The 25,994-nt window shown below is 43.9% G+C and overlaps 2 protein-coding genes across 3 annotated transcripts; one reads left to right on the top strand and one right to left on the bottom strand.

Annotated features, from left to right (window-relative positions):
- The first annotated feature begins 379 nt into the window (after positions 1-379).
- Positions 380-17,908, top strand: C1QTNF4 (C1q and TNF related 4). Of its 2 annotated transcripts, none has more exons than XM_035328566.1 (2): positions 380-668; positions 16,386-17,908. In XM_035328566.1, the coding sequence occupies exon 2, from the start codon at positions 16,394-16,396 to the stop codon at positions 17,492-17,494; it is 1,101 nt and encodes a 366-aa protein (XP_035184457.1). In that variant the 5' UTR covers positions 380-668; positions 16,386-16,393; the 3' UTR covers positions 17,495-17,908. The 2 variants fall into 2 exon arrangements, with proteins under 2 accessions (XP_035184457.1, XP_035184458.1); XM_035328567.1 differs by lacking the exon at positions 380-668 and adding an exon at positions 2,926-2,995.
- Positions 17,909-19,582: 1,674 nt separating this feature from the next.
- FAM180B (family with sequence similarity 180 member B) lies at positions 19,583-24,705 on the bottom strand. The gene is made up of 3 exons (XM_035326746.1): positions 23,114-24,705; positions 21,217-21,296; positions 19,583-20,934 (listed from the first exon to the last, which is right to left on the bottom strand). The coding sequence occupies exons 1-3, from the start codon at positions 23,178-23,180 to the stop codon at positions 20,491-20,493; spliced, it is 591 nt and encodes a 196-aa protein (XP_035182637.1). The 5' UTR covers positions 23,181-24,705; the 3' UTR covers positions 19,583-20,490.
- Positions 24,706-25,994: the final 1,289 nt, after the last annotated feature.

Genomic DNA, 25,994 nt, shown 5'->3' with positions numbered 1-25,994 from the left:
TTAGGTGATGATCTAAGGCGAGGCGAGCTTTCTAGGGAGAGATAAGAGCTGTCGCTGGACCAAATAATACAGCTGCTCAACAGAGGAGCTTCTGGGCTCACAAATCTTCACAGCAGGAGGTCAGACCTGAACACGATCTCGTCCACAGCTCTATCGCTCGGTCTCACTGTCGCCCTTAACCTCCGAGCGCTGCTCTGATGGACGAGCAGGGCCGGAGGGCCCGGTACCACAGGGGGCCGGTCGGTACCACAGGGGGCCGGTCGGTACCACACGGCTGCCCTCGCTCCCGGCCTGTCCCCCGCTGCCGGCCCTCCCCGGCCGCTTCCCCGTCCCGTCTCCCTCCGCTGCCGCAAGCGCCTCTGCTGCGGTGAGCGGCTGCCGCTCGAGCCCCCGGCCCCGTTTCCCGGCGCCTCTCCCCCAGGCAGGTACCGCTCCCCCGGCCCCGCCGCCCCCCGCCATTTCCCTGCCCGCCCCCGGGCCCTCCTCCCGTCACCGATTCGGCGCCGCAGCCGCGGGGCCCCGAGCCCCCTCCTCTCCCCTCCGCCTCCCCGCCGCCGCCGCGGCTCCCGAGCTGTCAGTGCGCAGGCAGCGCCGCGGCCCCGCGCCGAGCCCCAACGGCCGCCAACCGCCGCCAACGGCCGCCAACCGCCGCCGCGGGGCGGCAGCAGGTAGGGCGCCGGAGAGCCGCCGCCGGCCCGGCCGGGCTGCACCTGACAGGAACGGGGCTGGGGCTGGGGCTGGGGCGGGACGTTGGCCGGTGCCCGCGGGTCTTTTGTTTGTTTGTTTGTTTTTCTCATTTCTGCTGTTAAATGGGGAGAGTGAGGAGGCAAGGGCGTGACATTTTGGCCCCGCTTGGAGCCCAGGTTGGTCAGCCTCCCACGGGGAAGGGCGTCCTGGAGGATTTCCCGAGGGGCGGTTTGTCGGGTGGGAAATAGCACCAGGCTGGCACGGGGCTCTGCTTTAGCTTTCTGGGGGAACCGAGCCCCCTGGGCTTTCCCGAGGCTGGTGTATGCAGCGGGTTCAGTAACGTACTCGGAACAATCTGGTCTAGTGGGAGGTGTCCCTGCCCACGGCATGGGGCACGAATTAGGTGATCTTTAAGGTACCTTCCAACCCATCCTGTGATTCTATGAACATACAGTATTCTGTCAGGTAATCTAGCTCGATCCTTCTCTATGTGCTTGGCAATCCCACTGCCGTCTCCTTAACCCACTCCCCAGAAGCTCCTAGGGAAATGGGTCAGTGTCCCCAGTTGATGTACCTCACAGACACTCAGTGAGTTTCTGCACCGCCAGCTGGCTAGCAGGCAGCATTGTGACCCTTGGTTTATGCACATACTGAATGAGCCTTGCTTCAATTATTCATTCTGATGCTATTGCAGCCTTCTACAGCTTCTCTTCTCCAGGGAGATGATGTGTAACAAGACTTTGAAATACTTTGCCATTGAGTCTGTGATCCTATCCAGACACATAGCAGCTGTTTGCTCATGTAGCCATTCTTAAGGGTTAATTTATAGCAGTAAAATGTATGTCAAGGAAGAGTGAGGATTCACAGTAGAACAATATTACCCTCTACATCCCTTCTGTTCCCCTCTAAAAAGCTGTGATAAAGCTGAGAGCAGAGTACTGAATGGTTAGTGGACAAGGCTCTAAAAATGAGTTTTGTATTTTCTGCCTGGAAGAATTAATGCCACAAAAGTACATTTGGTTTCCAAAATGTAGAACCTATGGCTTCAACATGGTATTGGTCTAAATCTGATAATTTGTCAATGTGGTAGACAGTTGCTATTTTGCAGATGAAGAAACAGGTGCAGACCTGAAATAAATTGGAAACAGATTTGGCGGCAAAACTTGGAATCCTATTTGTTGTTATTTATGTTTCAGTAGTGTGATCAGCTGTCCATTACGCTGTCTTCTCCGTAGAGTACTCATTGATAAACTGAGCACCATCCAAATTTTCCAAATACAGGAGGCTGGGTAGACCCACAAAGGCCAGCAGCTATACTTACTGACATATAACTGTGACTGTAGTCAAGCAGCTTTCATATTCTCCATTTTAATAGCAGACATATTTCCAAACAGCGGCAAAGCTGATTGTTGATCTCTGGTTGTTGGAATTCTCACTCTTGCATCAGACACTAATCCAGATGGACACAGATAGAGAAATGCTGTATGTCTGAGGTGTAAAGAGCCAACATAGTTTGAACCTCCTGTGCATAACACCCAATAATATGAAGACCAAGAGAAAAAGATGCTAGGGTGAATACAAAAGTGAGCATGCACTGAGTTTCCAAGTGATCACTGTCATTCTGCCAAAATTTCACTTTCTTATGGTTAGTTATAGGCAGAGAGCATTGAAATGAACTAATCTGATAGCAATGGTAGGTTTCTCAGAAAGTACCTCTGAGAAGATAATATTCTCAGCTGAGTAACATCTCTCCTCAAGAGATGCTCATATCTACATTGACTCTTAAGGTATGAGATTAGAGCAATTGTCTTAAAAACACTATTCTGAAAAATGCTGAAGTCTAGGCTTTGTTACCAACATCTCAAGTCAGATGTTAGGATCTGGTCAGCTTTACCTTTGAATTCTCCCATTCACCCATTCTTTTCCACTGCCCAAAGTATGAAGTGTACATTCTACTCAAAAGGTGCATAGTTAAGGAGAATGAAGTTCAACTTGCATTAGAATTACAGCTTACTGACTAGCCTGTAGGGGTGAGCATCTTTGTACGGTCTTGGAATACACATTAAGGATTGGCGATTTGACAGTTTGTCATTCTTTATCAAAAAAATCTGACTGACTGACTCCAGTTTTCACCCAGTGGAGATGAAAAGCTTCAGTTCTTAATTCCTGATTGACACTCATAAATTTGGTACAGATCCCATTAGCCAGCATATCCAAGTGCAGGTAAATTAGGACTTCATTCTTCATTTCGGCATTCCCAAACCTTTACCTTTGCCAGGAAAGGAAATTTACCTGATGTTCAAACGAGGTAAGTCAATAATGTGCAACCGCTGTGCTGCTGACTCTCTCGTCAATCACTTTTCTTCCCGAGTGCTTTCTTGTTCCTGTAAAGCCTCTCTAGATGTATACATCCTCCAGACGGGTTAGAGAACAAAGGAGGAATTCCTGCTGCATCTAATCAAAGGTCTGAGGTTTCCAGCAGCGGTAACCCAGTCAGAATCAGGAACTGATCACAGAGCAGAGCAGTCAGAGACTACTTCTGAGGCTCATGGTTGATTACTAGGGCTCCAATGGGAAACAGTACAGGTTCCTGAAGTCTTACTTCTTCACCCTACAGCTGGTTAATCTATTCTGTGTGTATTTTCTGCTGTGTCAGAGACTCAGCCACAGTGCCGGCAAAACTGTCCATATGGGGTTAAAGAATCTGGGGAGATTGTGAAAGTGATCACAGGAATGGGAGCTAGATGACAGATTCAAGCCATTGTCAGGAGGAACACCGGATCATCTTTATTCCCATGTACACAATGGCTTACTATCTATTATGTGCCTGTTTGTGACTGCTGTGACTGGTGTTGAGCTCTGAGAAAGGAACTTGCAGTCCTTTGGTCAAGGGCAGATGCAAAGAAAATGTTTAGCCCATCAAAATCTACCAGATGTCTTAGTGCGTCCCTTCCAATATGTGCTGCTAGCGTACCTCAAAGTGAGTGCAATAAATGATGACATTTTGAATATATCCCTAAGTCTGCAAAGAGAGATGGCTACATCTTTCCTATTCATTCTTTCAGTATTCCAGCAGATTCTGACAGAATGGGCTTTGGTTCATTTCACACATTAAATGATTTTTTTGATGTTGCATAAGTGAGAGATTTAATTTGTTTTACAGTAAAAAGTTAAATTCTTGATCATGGCTGTATATTAAATATTTGCTTTGGTGGGGTGCAGAGCATAGCAGGTAAAGGAGGCTATAAATTGGGCAAAAAATATTTTCTGAACAGGAAGATAATCTTTAAATAACATTAAGAGATACACAACTCATAATCTGTGTGCTTTTCGTCTGTACAAATCCTTCAGAGAGGCCACAAGCTGCTTAAAACTGATACGATAGCTGTGTTGGTGAGTCCTGGGTCTGCTTCTGTTCAGTGTTTTCTTAGGTTTCCTGGATGCGAATAAAAAGAGTGGGTGTATGACATTTCCCAAGGACGTGAAACTGTGAGACTTGAAGCGTTTTGGTGGAAAAGATCAGAATTCAAACTTATTCCAATAAATTGGAAGAACTGAGGAGAAAAAGACCTGGATGAAATTTGGTAGGGGTAACTGCAAGGTGCTACACTAAGGCAGGAATAATCAACTGTATAAACACAAGAGAGAAGCAAATGACTAGGCTGCAACTCTGCAGAAAAGATTCTGTGTTATGACAGATCACAAGCTGAACATGAGTCAATGTCATGCTGTTGCAAAAGAAGGCAAACATCTTGCTAGGATATGTAAAGGACATATAGCCTGGAAGACATATGAAGCGATCCTCCGGCTCTGTTCAGCATTGCTTATAGCTCAGTTTGGAGGCTTTGTGAAGTTTTGATTATTACACTTTGAGACAGGTGTGATTGAACTGGATAGAGTCCAGAGAAGGGCAGCAGAACTCTTCAGAGGTCTGGAAAGCATGACATGCTTTGATAAAGAAGATTTGAAAACATGCAAATTATTTAGCCCAAGGAGCAGCAAGCTGTCAGGGGAATACTACAGTCTTCAGATACAAAATAGAGGAGGGAATGATCTTCTCTTTGGGCCTGTGGTGGATTGAATAGAAAACAAGAAATAGCAGAAAGACTGTAAGACTTACTAGACTGTAAGAATAATTTTCTAGGACCAAGGATAATAAAACTGCTGAATATTTGGTCCGGGGAAGTTGTTCCTTCATTTTAAGAACAAGTTAGGTAATTATCTCTGTAGAATGAAATTAGGCTAGATCCTATCTTGGGAAAGTTCTTTGCACTATATGACTTCTTCAGTTCGCTTTGAGACCTTTTCTACCATTTTATGAAGGCAACATGCTCTTTTAATGCAAATGAAATAAAAGTTGTCTAGTTATCCTGTAGTGAGGCGTATATAATACCCAAGGGTAGTGCAGCCCCTGGAATATGGTGCAGCTCTTTCTGAAAAGAGCCTAAAAGAAAGGTAAAAGTTTACTAGAAGATGGTTAAAAGAGCTCTTTTTGGAGAAGGCATAGGGAACAGGACGCTGGTTTCACTGAAACAGATGCTTAACTAAGTCTGTGAATGCTGAAAACAATGATATGGAAGAAGAAAAACCAATGTGGATAAGCAGTTGTCAAAATGATCTGAACTGAAAATAAGAGCTCTTCTAATATCATACTCCTTGAATGAAAGACCATAGTCCAAAAATTCTTGTTTGTTTGTTTGTTGTTGTTGTTTTGTTTTTTTAAAGAGATAAAATGAAATAAAATGAAACCTAGTTCTGCAGGTGATCTTTTTAGACATTTCTCCAGGGAGAGAAAATCTAGGTCCTGTAGTACTCATGGTTTAACAAATATTGTTTAGTATAAATGGAACACACGGTCCCCCATGCACAATGAAAAATACTGAATCTCTGTGAGCAGACAGGTAGAAAGAAATGAGAGAGCAATGATCATCTCTTTTGGATTCTGTAGTGATGAGCTGCACATAAGATCCTGAACAGAAGTAGTTTTGAGTCCAAATAAAGAATTTTTTAAACCTCTAAGGGGAGAAGGATTTTTCCTTTCCTTACCTGTCTCCACTCAGACAAAAAGAAAAGCTCTGAGGAATTAAAGACGTACTGGGAGGAGTGGAAGAGATTTTTAGACCAACCAGGCAATAGGGAATCCTTTCTACAAAAACAGGTACCCTGGGACTGAAAGGCTGCAAAGCAGTGCTGGAAAGAATCTGTGCTGAATTAACAGAACAAGGAAAAATGAAGAATTAAGGTGGGCTTTTTAGAAAGCTATTTTCACGAAGCTGTTGCTCAGTGAACTGTAGCGTGTTAGCATTAGAATCTGATGTAGTTTAAAACTCTTACACTGGAATTATCCATGAATTGTTTGATATCCTCATGTTTTGATTTACTCTGGGACATGTGCGCACCAAGTATGACATTCTAATTGCCCTTCTCCCTCCATCTTTGATTGCCACTTGAAAACTTTGGGAAAACTGTTCATTTACTCAGAAAGCTGGTCACTTGGTGCCCCAGCTATTTCCAAGTAAATTCACCCCCCCTCCACCCAAGGACTGACCAGTGATTCATACTAACTCCCATTGCTTTGCCTGAGTTTATTTGATCCTTCTCCCATCCTTCCCTTAGCTTTCTTTACTTTTCATATGAGTAAAACTGATTTCCCAACCAAGTCCTTATCTGGGAGACAGAAGGGGTATCCAAAAGAAGGCTTACATTGACCTGATGCTAAGGCAGGTTCAGTTTTGAAACAAAGTGGTTCTGGAAGGAAATGAAGCAGAGGATAGCTAATGTAAAAAATCTCCTTTTTACTAGTAGGAGGAGACAACAATTTGGAAGGGTTGTTCTCTGTGAAACCTGGGAGGAAATCTGAGAGGCTGGGCAGAATACGACTGGACATGCTGGAGGGGGTTCTGCAGGTGGTAACCTGCTGTTGGAAGCTATTGTCGTGAAAAGGGAGAGTTTTGGACAGAAGCAGCTAGAAGGAAGATAGGAAACTGGAAGAATTTGAACAGAAGTAGCGCAGGCTTGAAATATGCACTGAATACGAACATTTGCTTACAGGGCGCATGGCTGAAATTTCCCAGTGTGCTTGTGAAGAAATTGTGTAGGCTATTGCAAATGGCACTTCAGCATGCACCACATGTTTAATGCAAAATAACAGGATCCAAGCTTACTTTAAATAACGCATCTGCGTAGCAGTGTTCAGAGCAGCCATACCCTTCACATTATTTTGCCTAGTTACAGTCTTAAAGTAAGGTAAATCCTTCCGGTGTGTTGCTGCAGACATCTCTCTAGTATTTTAGCAGAATTCTTGTTCTACAAGCGAAAATCAGAGGCAGCAGCTTCAAGCTGGCAAGGGAAATTTTGCCTAAGAAGAAGCTGTCTGGTCACGTGGATGAGACTGGAATCTGTGAACATTTGACAGGCTCTGAGCGCTTTCTCTGCATGAATGAGGAACTGAGGAGTGAACAGCAGTGTCCAGCAGCACTTTTTGATGGTAATGCCAAAGCCTTTTACCAGCAGCTTCGCAGTTCAGATGGACTTTTACAGAAACAGCTACATAAACATTTCTACTGCCACTAAGAGGGAATGGGCCCCTTTTATATACTGGAAACAATGCAAAGACAGAAAGCAGGTATGGGAAAGCTCTGTAAAACTATGTGTGTGAAATTATGTAAGGATATTGCTCTGAAAATGCTCCTCTCTGTTCTCCCATCCAAGGCAGTACACTCTGCCTTGTGGCCAGCAGCACTTCTGTGTCATATTTTTACAGAAAAATCCAATTTCAAAAGCACATTTGTGAAAACTTGAATTGCACAGGGTTTAATGGGGGAAATTCGTAGCTTCTTGTTAAAGAAGATGACAAACTGGTTAAATCTCTGGATGAAAATATGCTCAGAGTTTTAAAAGTGGAAGCAAAACCATGTGTTTTCCTGAAGATAGCAGGGATGAATTCACAGCTCTGGCTGTCTTATTTGCACCAGCTATAGCCTTCTGAGAAATAGTTTTTTTTTGTAAAATGGATAAAAAACCTGATAGGGCTTAGGTTCCAGCTGTCCACAGGCTTTCCACAGAGAGCTGTCATTGCAAGAGATTTGTCAGGAAATACCACTGGAAGTGAGGAACCGCACATTGCAGATTGTGAAGGGTCACTGTGAACAAACATGACTAACTTCCCTAACTTGCTTTGCTACTTTTTACTGTGTGTCTGTGGACATGAATGAAAAAATGTTACCAGACCTAGAATTTGGTAAGCCTGATTCATGTCAAGCTACAAATACTAAGGCGCATTATGTGGACTGCAGGACTTCACTGGCAGAGCAGGATTTTCATCCTGGAGTAATACTGGGCTCTGCATTGGTTCTGAGTACATCACAGTTGTTTCTTCTTCGTTCTCCAGCTCAGGCCTATGTCCTGCCCCAGCAGAAAGAGGAGCAGAAAGGAAGGTGTGCTGGAGCAGAGATGGAAGTAATTCTCATGGAGATACACAGATCTTAATGCCTTTGATCACCTTCTTCAGTAAACCACAGCTCAGTGAATTTCCAAATTGAGATGTTGCAGCATGTTGGCAGCAAAGAGCAGCACTGCAGTGCAATTTGCAGTGTTCTCTGAGTATCTTCACAGTAATAAAACAGCAGGACGTGAAAAGAAATGAAGGTGATTTTTTGGCTGAGTGTGATGGCAGATGTTAAAAGACAGCATGCTTTCCTGCCTTACCTGTCAAGACAAGAAAAAAAAAAAAAAAAAACTCTCAGGGAAAGAAGCATTCTTGTAGGCAAATACCCCTGTGTAGGATAGGTTTTTTTCAGGTGGATTTGTGAAGCCTACTGTTGGAACACACTAGTCAATAGCATGAGATATTTTTCAAAGTGTGCTGTAGTTCAGCCTTTGATGGATAAAAAGACAAAAGCAGTTATGTTTTCATTGGTGAAACATAGTGTTACAAGTTGCTCTGTCAAGCAAAGGGAACTAAATCTCATTGATTCTGAAAATTTTCTCTTAACTGCAGGTAATAAAGAGAGGAACCAGAGTTACCCAGCTTGTGAACATCTTTTGTTGCATTGCTAAATAAACTCTTAGCAGTCAATGAGCTCAGACATGGCTAGGATACCAAAATGCATTTTGTTGTCTTTTGCAAGTAATCCCAGCTGGCACTCAGCTATCCATTAATTTCCTTAGGGGATGATTATTGGACTCCACAAGCTCATCCTAACTTGTGATGCAATGATCCACCAGCAAGAACCAGCACATCCCATCTTGCTTTTACCCACGTGGGTAATGTGGCAGGTCGTAGGGCAGTGACCGGAGGGCAGCATTCCACTGAGTGGGGAATTGGTTGGAATCAGCTACTGCAGGCACAGAGTTCCAGGAAAGATGAGAATCGTGTGCCCACTCAAGCAAGAGAGAGAAAGAGGTGTGCTTATGCAGATAGAGAAAAAACAGACAAGAAAAATCTAAAACTTGTTCTCTTTTCCATAGAACCTTACATAGCAGTTAGTTACATTAAAATCGTATCTTTTCTGATACAAAGTACAAGAGCACAGACTTACAGAAAGTAAATCAAGGACATAAAGCTAATACAGAGATGACAGAGAACAAACTTTGAGATTACGCCACAGGTTCCAGTATCTCATTATGATATCTCCACAATCTCATGTACAACAGTCTTGAACAGGAAGACAAGTACAACTGAAGTTGTGACTCCTGTAATGTACAGACAGCCAAAATGACTTTCCTGCTTAGTGCACTTTCATGGGTGGCAGGTTCCACTGGTTCCCATTAGATCCAGAACAGATATACCTCCTACTAACAGTTGTTTTCATTCTTAATGAGGAGGAATGAGAACACAAAAGGATCACTGCAAGATTTTCCCCAGCTGATAGTGCTGCGCCTGACCGGTCTGCTGGGTGACTGGGCACATGAATGAAAGTAGCAGTATGGAACAGGAAGGAAAACAAGTACAGCCTATGTTTAACTGGAACACTTAATCTAATCCTCATGAAATTTCCCTTACTTTCTCTAAGCATTTGTTACAATTAAGGATTTAAAGAAAACTGACAAATGGGACGTCAACTCTGAGAACAAATTAGGAACCTCCTGTGCTGGTCTGCAAGCTTGGAGGATGAAAATATTCCTTCAGCTGTATTGAAGGAAACTGCTACCTAGATGTGTAGAGGAAAGCGTGATTAAAATAATCAGTAACTACCTATGCCTATGCCTTTGAACTGTTGTTAGACTTTCATTACTTAACAGAAGGAGTGGGAACTATCCTGAGCTAAGAACAGGATAAGCTAGACAGCTTAGGCCAGCTGTCTGACCTACAAACAAACTTTTGTTCAGTGAGGCTGTCTAAATTGCCTTTTCATTCTTTGTCAACCCTTTAAAGTCCTCATGCTGCATTAGTTCTTGGGGAAAAAAAATGGAAAAATTATTTTCCTATTTAAATTCATATTAAAAAGGAAAAATTACAAGAGTAACCTGTGATGCTGAGCCAATCTGCATCTTCCTTAGGTTCTCAGTTTTGGTCTCCAACCCGGAAACTTACAGAAACATGTTTCTCCCTCGTTGCCTCTTAGGAGAACCTCTGTGTAACCATTGCCTTCTTCATATTCTCCTTTATCTGCTGTGGCACTGCTGTGGCGCTAATGGAATCGTGCCTGTTGAGTCCAGCTGGTCAGATGACGAAATGGAATTGTCCTACTGTCTGACTCTTTCATTTTAGCATCTTTAATCCTGCAGGGGAAGGTTGTTTTTTGTTTTTGTTTGTTGTGGTTGGTTGGTTTGGTTTGACCTTATAACAGCATAGTAAAGGTGAGAAATCATGTGCTGTGTTTGCTTGTTTTTAGCCGTGTTCCCTGTCCTATGGCCTGTAGATCATAAACGTCTTTTAAAAGCTCTTTTACAGAGTCTAGCAATGTGCAGTTTAGCAGGCTCCCAGCTCCTTTGCAGACTACTGTGATTTGAATATCATAATTTAAGCAAGATAAGAAGTTTAATGTAAAATCATCAGAAAGCCCCTCTGAGATCCTTACGGTAGATGCTGTCAAAGTGAGTTACCTTCTTTAAATGCTCCTGGTATTCCAGGCAAACCTGTCTCAGTTAATCATTTATGCTAGTGTGATCTGCCTTCTGGGGCAGCAACCTGGCTGCTCTTGAAGAAACAGGATGCTTCAGCAAAGCTGTGTTCCACAAGCTCAGCATCTCTTGTGCACACCAGTAGAAAGAAATGCACACGCAATCCAGGAAAATAGGAAATAAGGTTTGGGGCATGAAAGGAGTTGGTTTAACCTTGGCATTACTGCAGCTGTAACTGGATCCATGAAAAAAATCCTGCTGTTGAAATGGTCTCAGTGTTTTATGTCTAAAGGTAGCAATGTTAAATAAACATTGGACAGCAACAGAGACTTCTGGCTTTCTCAGGCTGCAGTTTTCAGTCTCCTCTGGCCTATGCTTTCGCATAAACCATTTATCTCTGAGCTCATTCCCAGCAGTAGCTTAGGTTTTTTTACTACTTACTGCTGGTGTGATTTCAATGACAGTTTAGTAACAGTCTGTTTAACTGCAAGTGCGGAACAACTTCATAGAATTCAACACATTTTATGCACCGTAGTTTGAACTCAAATATTCTAATAATGTTTTCTGTTGTTTTTCCACTTCACATCAATGTTAGAGTATGTTTCTTTGCTTTATGTTGTTTTGGTCTTGTTTGCTTGAGGATTGTGTATGCGGCGGAAGGTTGGATTTTTTGTAATTAGTTCATTTTTAAAAGTATGTTAAAAATGTGCATTACATTTTAGTCTGTTAGAATAATTGCTGGCTCCCACCAAGAGTTTATTCAGCCTTCTTCTCTACTAAAACACCACTTTGCCTTTCTAAGTTTAAACATTTATACATACACATAATAGTCAAAATGGATGACATGGTGTGTCACCCTGGCACAGCAAATGTGTATAACAAATTTCCCTGAATGCTATTATAGGAATAAAAAAGGTTAATATCAAAACTGTCATGTTTCTGTTTGATCAGTGCATATACATTTTATATATCATCATTTTAGCTTAAACAGAGTTGTTAGAATTTCAGTTGAAATATAGAAGTTTTAATTAATATTCTGAAGCGCAGGCTAACATTAGAAGCTTCTGCCAAAATACAGTCTCTCCATTTCCTTTTCCTGAGTACGGGCAGAGTTGAGGAATTTCAAAAGAATTTTTCTCTCCACAGATCTTGGGGTATACAGAAGCTGGTTTATTATGCTGACAGACTCCCTTGACTGAAGGAAACGTTTAAAATGAAGTACTTTCTGTATCATTGCCATACAGTTCTGTGATTCAAAGTGTGGCTTATAATTTCCAAGAAGCATCCCAAATGCTTCAGACAGTGATTCACCTCTCTGGATTGATGCAGAGTTCAAAAAAACATATTCATCAAAAGCAGAGAAAGGTCAAAGTCCTAAGTGAGTCCCTGATTTTGTTACACAGTCATCTTTATACTGACTTCGCTTTTGAGGATCTGCTACAATAAATTTCTCCTTGATACTGGGAGAAGTGATGCTCTTAATCTGTATCCAATGAGTGGAGCAGACAGTAAGTGGTATCTGGGGAAAAAAAATCTTGCTAACCATAATCCAAGAAAGCTGTTCGTTACGCAGGCTTTCACTGATTCACATAATTGAAACATTTGCAACTGTCCTAAAATATTAGAGCAAGAGCTTGGAAGAACAGGGCTTTGCTTTTGTAGCTTACAGGATTTTGCCAACTTTTACTAACTTTTACTAACTGTGAATCCAGCTGCATTGCTTCATTTTGGTTTCTTATGTCATTTTTCAGTGATCTTACGATCTTAGGAAATTAAAGGTCTCCTGCCAAAGGTAGGACTAGGGAATCTGGCTCATTAATATTTTAGAATAAAAAGAAAACCCTCTTGAGTTTTACAAGAAGATCTGACCTACAAGACTAGAAACGGGGTGACCTTTCTATTATTGAAAGTCCTTTACTAAAATCCATGGATTTCAATAGAAGAATAAAGCTAATTGTCTTTCCACTGGTGGATTGATTCTGTTTCAGGACAGAAAAATCACCTCCAGCTAGCACAAAGGTATTAAAGTTTCCTGGGTCATGCACATGGTGAATTCTGGCACTTTCTTTCCAAAAAAAGGGTTTGCAATTCCTGGCCTGCTATGTGAGTCACTACCATTTTAGTCCAGTCTTTTCAGGTCATTGATGTAATGTCAGTGCCTTTGAGAACTGGTGAGCTCCATCACGTTTTTTATGCCTCCTCTTCCAAAATTAGTTTCTTGGCTTCTTCCCTGTAGGCTGCTGTCCCCTAATAGTCCTGCCTGGTGTAAAGGCACTAGCACTCCTTGTTTATGCCTTGGATCTGCTTGGCTTCGTTGCATACCTCTGCGCTAACACCACAGGGGCGCCCATAATAAGGAATGGTAGGGTGGCAAAGTACCCTGCTCCATACATAAATGGAATGAGGGTAACACAGCTGCTGTGTATGACTCGTGTGACTCATGCTGAAGGCCCACGTGCCACCTCTGGCCTGAGTCTCTCCTCTCAGCCTGCAGTTTCCAATCTTATGCCACAGCATGAACTCAAGGTTGATACCACAGAGCCCACGACCAGCCTCACATCCTGATGCTCTCTCTTCCCTTCAAAGCTATCACAGGAAAAGGCTTGAGCACCTTTGCCCAACGACTTCTGCCTTTGCTGGGGCAGCAATGAAGCATTTTGGAAGTTTTATCTTGCAGACTTACTATGCTAATTCTGAAGTCGAGGAGCTGTGAGTTGCATCTGTTTATGGCAGCCCTGTAGTTAGCTGAGTCTTCCTAATGATTGGCAAGCGATTCGTAGATTGGTTTAGTGAGAGGCAGTTATTAGATACTTTCTAAATTATTTTAAATAGATAAAGAACCTAAATAGTCCTGAAAGTGGTGAGTGGGAGCTGTCAAGGAAACAATTTACTAATGGAAACACGGCATAATTAACTGCCTTATTTAAATGACTTGCCGGCACGTTACTGGGAAGAGCTGATAAACAAGAGACTCTGCAGCAGCAGGGAGTCTTTGCAACTGTAACGGAGAGATCCAACCTTTGCAAAGCGACCGTATTACAGAGAAATTAGCTTTGGGACGGAAACAAGGATAGGGGTCATATGAAGAAACACAAGGTCAGACTCACCGTAGAGTTTATTAAACTGTTTTGTCTTTTCGAGATTGTTTGGCCAGCAGTGTCCTGCCTATAGTATATTCCCCAACTCCCATGTAGTGTGGCTAAAAATGTGCATTCTTAATACTTTGCTGTCATTTTTTGCCTCAAGAGCATGCAGGAATGTCACAGTCAGCCTGCTTCTCCGTGTGGCCACACCATGGTGATCATTGGAATAACAACGGATGAGTATGAATCACAAACATCTCATAGCCCTTACAAGTTTGCCTTTAGGGACTGTTTTACTAAGCTGGGAGCTGAAATGAGCCTGCCGTGCTAGATGTAGCACTGTGCAGAAATAATTCTGCAGAACCAGAGGCTAAGCTCACAGTGTGACTGTTTGGGATTTAGTTCTTGGTGAGATGTTAGGGCCTATTAGTATTGTTTAAAGTGCAGCAGTGGCCAAATGCAGTACAGAAGAGAGAGAGTCTTTGCCCTGAGCTCACAAGCTAAAAGGCGAAGTGAGGAAAAATAAAAGACAGCATGGAAGCAGATACATGTCATTAGCTATGGCTTAATAGTTACATTCAAAATGCTTTCTTAAATTAATTTGCTGGATGAGACAGACAGCTGGTTAGCTCCTTGTAAGTGTCATGGGTAAGGTTAGTCGTTTTATCTCAGAAGGAGGTTGGTGTGGTTAGGCATGATCTACCTTTAATCAATCTGAGCTGAACGTTCCTAGTCTTGTCCTTCTTTGTCTTCCCAGCACTGTGTTCCAAGAAGACATGCTCCGTGATCTTCCCAGGAAGCAAAGTCAGGGGCAAACTGTCCAACCAGCTTGTAGTTCCTCAGGTTATCTTTCTGGCCCTTTGTGAAGACGGCAGCAACATTTGCCTTTTGCCAGTCACCAGGGATCTCCTTTATCTCCATGAACATTCAGAGTGACCGTGATATATCAGTCATCTCTCTCAACACTCATCGATGCAGCCCATGGAATCCCAAGGGTGTGTGGTATGCTCAGGAGTCAAATCAGTCAAAGCTGGGCAAAGCGTTGTGAGTTCAGAGGCATGGAGGAAAATACTGAGATGCTTGTGAGGGGTGATCTAATGTAAAACTGGGACATGGAGGGATATTTCTTTTTGTCTTTGTTAGTGTGTCCCTTTCAATAATTAGGTGAGAATTTAATTTGTTGCTGCCTTCAGAGCTATTAGAGCTGCATTTCAGATTTCAGTTTTATTCTCAAGTATGAGGGAGCAGGGACTGTGGGTCAAACTGAAATCTTGTTGGTTGGTTATTGCAGGTATCGCATCGTGCCAAAGCGGGATCCCATTACCTCCTCACAGTCTATGTGGATTCCATCTGCTTTACTTCTATTACTGTGTCATCCTCCATTTTTTTCAAATGTTTACCCCTCTCATTTTTAATTCAAGATTTATTTTCACCCCTCCCGCAATGAGTAGCGTGTTTTGCTCCTGTTCTGCCGGTCTGTGAATTCATTGTTTGCTGGCTGGCAAGGCACCAGTTCTAGGGTGACAGATGGGGCAGACTGCAAAGCAGGCAGTTGCTTCCCAGCCTGACTGATATTTTAATAAGCACAGAGACGTGACAGAGGGAGAAGCTTCTCACTGGAATGACTGGCAGTTTTGTTTTCAGCCTGAAAGCACTAATAGATGATTTTTGGCCTCAATCCAAAAAAAAATCAAAGAAAATAGAGGCAGAAAATCCCATTAGCTCCTAACTTATCCCTCTTTTTTAAGGGTCAGAGAAGTTTTTTCTCTGTGGTCTATTCTCTAGATAGTGAGTTGTTTCCTTTTTTCTAGTGTTTTCAGTTCTCTCTCAGAGAAAACTCTCTCTCAGGGAGACTTGCATTTTAATTACCTTTTATTTTCCTTCTTTTTTTCCATTTCATTCACTTTCTCCATTGTCTTCCTTCCTCCCTAAACGATCCTTCTTCCTCTAGTTTCTTTACATTCCTCACAGCTCCACAGTGAATTCTGTCTGAATAATGGGGCCTACCAACTTACTTGGCTTCCAGCTTCCGCATCCTGTGAAACAGCTGCTGCAGTGCCAGGCAATGACATCTGCATGGGAATCTCGAGAGCATATGTCCTCTTCTCTCTGCCCTTCAGCTGGATCTCAGTTACATAATACAAGGCCTGTGCAGGGCTTTGTTTCATCCTTGGTCTTACGAACAAAACCACTGCAAAAGAGAGCTCTGGCAAAGCCCCAGAAAGCTCTGAGATCCCCCTGCAGTGTGAGCAGCACAGTGTTCTGCAGACAAACTAGAGGATAGCGAGGCTTTCGGAGAAGAAGATTCTTTTTTCTTCCTAGAAGTACAGGGAAAAAAAGTCCAGCTGTCACTGGGAAAATATCAAAATGGTGCTGGAATATGAACGGAGATACAGTCCCATACACTGATCAGAGAATGCCCTGAGAACTTCTCAATGTTTTCCTTAGACTTTGATGTCTATTTAGCAGGATTCAGGTCTGGGTATCAGCTGGAGCATGAGCTGGAAATTAACGGGATTCCTGCTAAAATGTGCTTCTTTTTCTTTTCAGATACAAGGATGACTCTGAAGGTTCAGATTCTGATTGGCTTCCTCTGGTGCATGATTTTAATGCACACAGATGGCTTCCCAGTAGACAGCAATACTGAATTTCGCTCTGCTTTCTCAGTGGCTCGAACCAGCAGCATGGAAGGGAGCTCTGAGATGGTCATTACCTTTGACAAAGTGTATGTGAACATTGGCAATGACTTTGATCCCAAGACTGGGTTGTTCCGGTGTCGGATTCCTGGAGCCTACTACTTCTCCTTCACAGTTGGGAAATACCCAAAGAAAAACTTGTCTGTCATGCTGATGAGAAACAAGAATGAGGTGCAAGTGATTGTGTACGATGAACATCACCGCAAGGAACGGAAGGTAGCCAGCCAGAGTGCCATGCTGCAGCTTGACTATGGTGACACAGTCTGGCTGCGTTTACATGGAGACCCCAAGTACGCTCTATACAGCAACGTGGGCCCCTATACAACTTTCAATGGCTACCTAATCTATCCAGACACTTCTGCCTTCTTCCAAAATGCTCTTAGCTCTCAAGAGCTGGGGCCTCCCCATCACAATATTCAGCAGCTTCCAGGAGAGCAAAATGAAGCTTCCCAGCGACACATGTTGTCTGATCAGCTGAAGAGGGAGCAAGACCCTCGCTCTGCGTTTTCTGTTGCTCGCTCACAAAGTCTCCTGGGGACAGACGACAAGCAAACCCAGCATGAGCCAATCACATTTGACACGGAGTTTGTGAATATTGGGAAAGATTTCAATTCCTCCACTGGCATCTTCTCATGCCGCATACCTGGTGCATACTATTTCTCCTTCACCATTGGCAAAATGCCCTTTAAGACCATGTCAGTGAAACTTATGAAGAACCACAATGAGGTTCAGGCCATGATCTATGATGACAACCACTCCAAGAGGCGAGAGATGCAGAGCCAGAGTATCATGCTGCCTCTGCAATACGGGGACACCGTCTGGCTCTACAGCCATCAGCACGATGGCTACGGTGCCTACAGCAACCATGGCAAGTACATCACCTTCACAGGCTTCCTGATCTATTCTGAGGCTCAGCCAAAGCGGCTCCCAGGTGCCAGCTCACTCCAAGGGTCAGAAAATTAAATGCAGATGTGAAAGGAGCATAAGAAAAGCCAAGGTGCCATGAACTTGGGTATAGCTCCTCCTTGGATATCATCCTCTACTTTGAGCATGCTATCATGTGTCCAGTGCTTTCCTTATGCTGCACGCTTGTGCCTGACTGCAGGGCCACTGTTGTGTCTGTCATTCATCCATAGAAAGGTCTTTACAGGATGTATGTGTGTGTCCAGTGTTGGTGTTTGATGTAAGCATAAAGCATGAGGTAGTTTGGGGCAGGGGTGGGGCGATGTAGTGAAATGCCAAGGATCAGAGAAACATTGCAGTAATGCTACTGCAGATCCCTAGCATCCAGAAAGCAAAGGATGGTGACTTTCCTTGCATATCTGTTAAGGGATTAAATGTAATGAAATTGAATGTAATAAAAAATACAAAATATGTCCAGTTTTCTCAGATTGGAATTTGTTGTTGGCTGTGAGACTTGTGTTCTTTTAACGGCCTGAGGTGCTAGTTCAAGAGGGAAAGAAACATGGCGATTGTACGAGCTGCGGTATCAGTTTCTGAGCCAGACAGTTACTGGGGCTGTGCACACACTTTTCTCTTGTGTGTGTGTGAAGTGTTGGTGCCTCTTATGACTTTATTACAAGTTCCATCATATTTGTCGCTTTTCTTAATCTGAACTTCCTGAAGTCAAGAAGAACATGCAAGACAAGCATTTAAGAATCTCAGCTTCCATTTAATGAAAATAATACATTTGGGAAGAAGAAAAAAAAAAAAAAAAGAAGTAAGCTTTTAGCCTACTAGGATAGTAGGGGCTAGAAGGATAAGGGCTCAAAGCTACAAATGGACCAACTTCTGAATGCTCAGAAGCAAGGTAAGTGTTTTTAGATCTAATATTTGGGTCATGTTTATTAAGTGAGTAGTGGCAGTAGTTTTCCCACAAATGAGCTCCTTGAATACAAGGCTGTGGATAACCTTTATGCCACATTGCTAGCCTAGCACGGAAGGGATCAGAGGGACCACCAAGTGATAGGTTCTGCCTGTGTTCCCGTGGGTTCTCTCGTAGGCTGCGCTCAGTCGAGTCGTGGTGCTGCTGCAGTGGGACTGCTGCGGCTGTAGAGGGCACTGGTGTGTTCCTACAGGGCAGCCGAGACGGGCAGCAGGAGCAGAGTTGGGATTTAGGAAACCAGGAGGCTGGCGGCTTCACGGCAGTGTGGTTAGTGCTGTTTCCGTTGAGTTAGATGCTCAGCGAAACCCTGGTTTGCCTCTCAAAATACATAAACTGCCAAAGTGCACCATCTCGAGCATGCACGGAACTTCGTGATATCTCTGGGATGCAATTTAGAGTCTGCTCACCAGATAGAAAAGCAGACCCAAACAGACCCTAACAAAATCCTGAGTTCAACAGAATGCCTTTGTATCTGAGTCACAAAGCCAACCCCCTCGATGTTTATCCAGACATTTATGTAGCTCAGGCTGTATATTCTCCAGCAAGACAATATTTTCAGGCACTAGTGACATCCCAGCTCGGCCTTTTAATGATGTTCTGTGCTTAAACTGGATGGATTTGCAGCCACTCCCTAACTCCATCATTCCATACTAGACATTAAAGACTGAAGACCAAGGAACAGGATTAAGGGTAGAGATTGGAAGTATATGGGACGCTACCTTACTAGAAGCTGTTTCAAGTAACATGCTAATCTTGATCCCTACAACCTTTGGGGGGGTGGGGGGGGGGGTGGGGGGAGGGAAGCTTTATGAACTGCATAAATTTGTCCTGCAATGTCCTTTTGTAGCCCTAACCTTACCTCTAAACCCATTCTCTGTGGCATCTTGCTTCCAGGCTTCTTATTCCTGCCTCACCATTTTGCTTCTCCATCTGTTGGGCAGCAGTGGCTTGGAGAAAAATAAACTAGGTCAAAAGCTAGCAGTTCCACTTTGAATGTCACATACCTCCTTTTTCAGCATGGAAAATTAAGAGTATATTGATAGAAACAGAATTACAGATCCCACCATCTAAGCACGCACAATGAATTTTTGAAATTAATATAGCTAGAATGGCAGCAGAAAGCCCAGTAGAAACAAAAACAACATCAACAAATCAAAATCCTCCTGTACAGATAATTATATTTATTTAATTCCAGACAGCAGCATGTAAGATAGAAAAAAAAAGATTAATGATCTACTTCTATAAAATAATTATATTTCTGATTTTAAGAATAGAGATTGTGTATTTGTTAGGTTTGTCTTTAAAGTGCCATAGTTGTATGAAAAAAAAACTTCAGAAGAGGTAAAATCTGCTGAACAAATAACTAGGTCACGATCCTTAGGAATTTAAATGAGACGTAAGGAATTGTATTCCAAACTAATAGCTAACACAAAGCAGTGTACATACATAAATATGATACGTGAATACGAGGAAGCTTCCTGGAATACATACATCTTCAGGTTGATCTTTAATGAACACGTGAGGTGGGAAATTACTGTGGACACATCAAGTGTGATGCTGCATAACCAGCAAGCTGAAATTAAATACACCACCTCTATTGTGAAACACAGCCGCATCTGCTTCGCTGATTACTGGAGAGGAGAAACGAGACTGCGTTTGGCTGAAACCACAGAAGGAATATGAGGCTGAACTGAATTATTCAAGATGAATTCAACTAGGACACCAGTGTAACATCCTGGAAAAAAGCTGCCAGGACATCTCCCTAGAAAGCATCAGTGATCAAGGCAGATAACACATCTAAATAGCACTGCCCACTTCAGCTCAGCCCACTTAAAAAGAGAGAGAGAGAGAAAAGGGTGAGATGCACTTTTTAGTTTTGTCCTGGTTCATATAAAAATTAAAAATCTGTGTATAAATCCTTAGAAGGTTGCCAGCACAATGCAGAAAGCAGTACAAAAAGGTGTGTGGCATATTTCTACAAAGTCCTGAATACTGAGGAAAGATTGCCAGCATTCAAAACAAACAAGGACACAGCTGAAGTCAGATGTGTCCTTTCCCATGGCACTTCCCCTTTTTAAGTGTCTCTCTTGGTCCTGGCCAGGTTAGAATGATAGAACTGTTTCAGTGATGCGAAATGTGAAGGTTTCTCCTTCCAGGGCCAGGAAGCCATAAGGAGAGTGGAATTTGCAGGGCACAGCCCCTTGCACAGATCACGAAAGATTTCATCAACTAGCTGGGAGAAAAAATGGATCCAGAGATTTTTATCCAGACCCTGAATGGAGCGAATCTGATAGGCACAGTAAACACTGGTGAAAATCAGACGGTCATACTCTCCGGGAGGCAAAGGGGTATCGGTCAGTGAATAGTATCTCAGTAGCTGCTCGATCTCCATCGGTGTTTTGGGAACTTCGTTCTCTAAGATCTGCATGAACCGCTGCGCTGGGCGCAGGGAGGCCAGCTCCTCGTCCCGCAGCCTCATGGTCCCATTGGCCTCGATGTCCAGCCTCCCCCAGAGCATCTGGAAGAGAAGAGCATTGCAAAGCTGCCTGCTCTATGTCTGTCTCTGCCAGCCCCACGCCCTTTCTCTGCCTGGCCCCAAGCCTCGGCTTCCCACAGGGCCCTGTCCAGCCACCCACCCTGCCTCTCCCCCGCCAGCCCGCCCTGCTGAGGCATCTTCCAGGAGCTCCCAAAATACAGTGGCGATGAGAAGAAGCAGAACAGGTGAGTTTTTACGTGCAAGCAGATGGGAGCGCAGGTGCTAACAGCACCTCTGCCCAGAGGCCCCCAGCGCCCCGGAGACCTCTAACATGATGTCGGTGTCCTCTGGGCCGCGACGGGGTGTGTTGGTGCTGGCACCATCCCTGCTGCGAGGATGTTCATCTGGAAGACATCAGGCAGAGTGTGACACCACAAGATCATGGCCCTTCCCATTTGTTTCTGTCATTTGCTTGTCGATAAAGCCTTTGGTATTTCTGAGCTGTCACTCACGGCTTGCCAAATATGACAGATGCTGATCATAAGATTTCAGTGAGCAAAACAAGCTTCACAAGAGAAGCATAAGTGGTTAAGGGAGGCAAGTACGAATTTTGGATATGATGACCTCAAATCCTGCCAGCACAGAGCTATAGCGTGTGGCAGCAAAAGCATTTGTCTTGGAAGGCTGCAAGGAAGCCCGCTGTGGGTGGGTGCAGCAGGAGTTTGAGCAGATGGGTTTCGACAACAGGTTGCTTTGTAGCTTTAGCTAGGAGAAAGAAATGCTGCCGAATGGAAAGAGGGTGCCAGGAGGCTCCTAGAACTTTTGGTAGAAATCTTGCTTGGTGCTCACCCTGTTTTTGTACTTGTTCCCTGAGCATCTGCCACTGGCAGATACAGATTATGAGGCTAACACGGTCAAATTCATGGCTGTTCTCAAGTCCAGCTAATTTCTTGCCAGGCCATCTAACCTCATTTAAACTGGGAAAAAATGAATACTAGGCGAGAAGAATGAGTGTGAGAGTCACATTAATCCCAATAATCCTTTATTTTTTGTTTAATAATTCTTCTAATACTTTAACTTTCTTTTTCCCTTATTTTTTCTTTCTTTCTGAAAAAAAAAAAAAAAAAAGGAGACGCATGGATCCTCAGTCCAGGACTGTAAGAGGGATGCTGCGACCCCTCCCTTCTTCATGCTGATCAGCATAGTCATGAGCCAAGACCCTCTTCAACAGGTCCTCTGGGTCAGGAAAAATGAAATGCAAAAGCCAATATAAAATAGGAAGCTCTCTGACACTTCTCTGTATTATTATTTTTATACAGATAAAGCTTTTCTATATTAAAAAATAGAGAGAATATACATTGAATACTCCAGAGTTAAGGTCAGCAGGTGCTTAGAAAAAGCAGAAAAATGATTTAATACTGTATGTGTGTGATGACTGCTACCAAAGCCCACTTCCAACTTTCCATTCTTGATTAAAGCTTTTCAGGGAGATAGATGTACAAGCTGCCTGGAGATCTGCTGTCCCCTCAGACTGAGCTTTGTTTCTCTGCACAGCTGCAGGATCCCTAACATAAGCCAGCTGGGGCTTTGGAATGTGAGCTGGGCTGTAGCTGCTTTTTCCTCTTCCTTCATGGATGCGCCAGCAAAGCTTTTACACCATCCGAAAATTTCTTTCCTGGGCTTCTCCTCTCAGCTAACTGATCTGCAAAGTTCACAGATACCTCTAATGAAAGACATCTGACTGGCTTGCAAAGTCAATAACTGCTGTTATTCATAACCATCTTATACATTTATGCAGTGTTACAGTAAAACAAAACTCAACCAAAGCATAACAAATAATGTAGTGAAATAATAACATAAATGTAATTTGGAGATGGGAAAAATAGTCCCTTATTTACTTTATCATTCATCAGTTGTTCTTTTCCCCAAAAAGCACCTAGAAAACCCACACACATCATTGCAGGAGCAGACTTTTTCAGCACAAACCCCCTCCTCCTGCCTCCAGAAGCAGCAGCAGGTCTCCATCCTGCAGGTAGGTGCAAGCATCTCCCTGTGGGCACAAAGCCCAGCTGGGACTCCAGCTAACGCGCTCTCCTGCGTCAGCACAGCTAGCAGATGCGTTTGACCGTATCTGAAGAAGCAGGCAAAGCGTAGCACCACGGGAATTGCACAAACATTTGCCAAGCCAAGAAGCTGCCCCACGACCAGGTGCACTTCCTACCTGTCAGCCTCTGGGATCCAGCGAACACACACAGCACCAGCCAAGCGTTGAGCTGCACCTGGGCCATAGTGGCCGTGCCCAGTAGTGGTTCACATCCCCTCTGCGGCCAGCACCGGGTGTAAAATGAGGGCTGTTTGCTGCAGCGTCTTTCTTGGCTGCTTCTGATCCCAGCAGCCTCTGCTGGAACCGATCTGCCTTGCTGTGTTTGTGGTTGCAGTCCCGGGAAGGGCTTTGCAGTTGAACTTGCTGACCCAGGAGGCTATTTTCCATCATATTTTGGAAAGTTGGAAGACTTTGTTATGAAGTTTTTGGCAATATTATTTAAGGTTCGCTTCCAAAGACTGACTTTCCACTGCAATTTATTATACAGAGCTATTAGTTGCAAGAAATTTTACTACACATGATTGCCTCTGAGGAATGGGGGAACCTCTTGGTCCCTTCCTCCTCTGCACAGTGCTTCTGTCCCATCTCTGTCACCCTTCAGTTTTCCCTTTTACTGAGTTTGAACATTTGCGAACGATCCAGAAATGTCACAAACAGATAAGGCCACAGTCTGGGCAGATTCATGGTAGGGCAATAGCAGCCAAAATATACAAGCATGCAGAAGAAATGTTACTTATTGAGCTCTGTAGCAAACCTTTGGGAAGGAATACTCGGTATAATGACCTAGCAAACTGCAAGGATCACAGCCAGTCAGGCTTCAGCACCTCATCATCCTCTCTTGTGACTTATGGGTTACAATGAGCAAGGTCTGCCTTAGGTGTTGTGAATTATAAAGAGGAAGCTTCATCTGATTCCCTTCACAGCAGGTATCTGTGCTGTACACATCCTTGCACTTTCATTAGTGCCTAACCCTCACTTGAGACACTGTATTTCTCCTCTGAATGGAGCGGTATTGTTGCAGGTTCACCAACAGGTTCTTGGATGTGAGGGCCATACAAATCAGTGATAAATATAAATAATAGTAATGTCATCTCCCTCAGGCTAAAGGTGTTCTCTGGGGAAAGAAGTCTGCCTAGAAAAGACAGGAGGAGCTGAAGTCCATACCCTCCTGAGTAAGTTAGAGGCTGTCAGTTTGTGGTGACTTTGGTCGCCAGCTATTTTACGGGATGATGTTCCAGTTAATAAGCTGTCAGTGTGCAAGGCAGCCATTCTTCTGCAGCTTCCAGGATCTGCAGCTCTGCCTGGCAATATGTGCTCACAGCAGCTATCAAAAGTGGCACAGATTTATTAAGGAAGGAGGAGCCCTCGATATCTGGAGCCATTTTTCCCTTCTGTTTGGATCAAAATAAGACCTGTATCTGTCATAGCCGTGGCTGTCTTACAGTCAGCTGACACTTCTTTCAGTTTTCATTATTTGCTGCTGCTTCTGCTTTAGCTGCATCCCTTTCTTCTGAGATATCTTTTATTAAACTGTAAATAATATGCCACTCAAGAGGCAGACTCAGATGATCCATCTGCGCGGTGAGATTGACGTCCCTTCTGATTTGTGCTGGTCCTTTAAAATTCGCAGTGTACACCAAGGTACACATGACTGTCTAGAAGTTACTTTAAAAAACAACAAACACATCTTGTTGGTCATAAAATAGCCTCTCTTGTATGCATCGGGGGGCGGGGGGGTTGTAGTACATGACAAAGGAGTCATCCAGTATTTTGGCAAACATCTGCACAGGTCACAGTTGATTTTGTCAGTGGGAATATTTCCTAGGAACAGCATGCAGCTGAAGGTCTAGAAGAGGATACCCATTTGGTGGGAGGGAGAAGAGAGGAGGCTCACAGGCTGTGCTTAGGTGACTGATACTACGGCAGGTAGGAGGCGAGCACAGGTGGCAGACGCTGCCTTGAGCTGGGGAAACTTTGCACAACTGCCTCTCTATCCCACAGAGAAAGGCAGTTGCAGAGCACTGATAAATGTATGCTTTAGCTCTTTGTGAGCCAGCAGTAGTTCTACGGGACGTGCACAGGAGCAAGTATGAGTTTGTAACAGCTGCACACAGTCCCTGCCCGTGCGATTGCAATGTTTGGTGGTGCACCTGCTCCTCCTGAGGGATTTTGTCCTTGCCAGGTATTCACAGCTGAGCGTGCACAACCCTGCCACTCCAAGCTCCCTCTGGTCATGCCATCTGTCGTAGGCACAGTTTCAGCATGGCACATCAGGCCAGGTTTCTGCAGGGTCACCCTGGCTACTTGTGGCATTTCCACCAGGACTTCCTGGATCAGGAAGGTGGGAAAGGGGAACAAATATGCAGAACTAAAATCTGTAGGAGCTGGTTGGAGGTTGATCCTAAATTTGTTCCAAGTAGCAGAAGCTTTGCCCATCACAGGGTAATTGTGCAATGGAGTGAGAAACTACCAAAGGAAGAGACAAGTGAGGTAGCAGCCACTGTAACCCAGTTTGCCAAGGTCACAAGAGGCAGGATCTGCTGGGAAGATTTCCTCTGGTTCTTACATTATAGACCCCTGCAGGCCCTTGAACCTTGTTCATTGGTATTTTTAGTACCTCCATCGACCATTATGTTTTTTGTTCAGGCCTTTTATTTTGCACCTTGCATGGGTCTTTCTGATTTTTCAGTTGTAAACATACCCATAGATAGCAGTGTTTGCACAGCCGGCCTGTCAGCACTGTGAATTTCTGCTGCTTCCTTTTCCCATTGCAGATTACATCTGTATGCTGGGATGGGCACCGTGCCACAGGGCCCTGCACAGGCTGTGCTTAGATATGTAAGAGGCTTAAGGCAGCATCCGAAGTCACGAGGTGTGGATAATGCAGCACCAGAAGAGCCTCTTTGGAAGAGATGTTTCTTTGAGATGGGACTGCAAAGAGATTGGCAACATCTTCATAAAAGGGAAATTCTGCTTAAAAATTGAAAAAAACTCTTGC

The sequence above is a fragment of the Oxyura jamaicensis genome, chromosome 5, assembly GCF_011077185.1.
Source record: "Oxyura jamaicensis isolate SHBP4307 breed ruddy duck chromosome 5, BPBGC_Ojam_1.0, whole genome shotgun sequence".
In the NCBI taxonomy this organism is placed as follows: Eukaryota; Metazoa; Chordata; class Aves; order Anseriformes; family Anatidae; genus Oxyura; species Oxyura jamaicensis.
The sequence above is the reverse complement of the archived record's forward strand: the minus strand, read 5'-3'. Positions and strand labels throughout refer to the sequence as shown.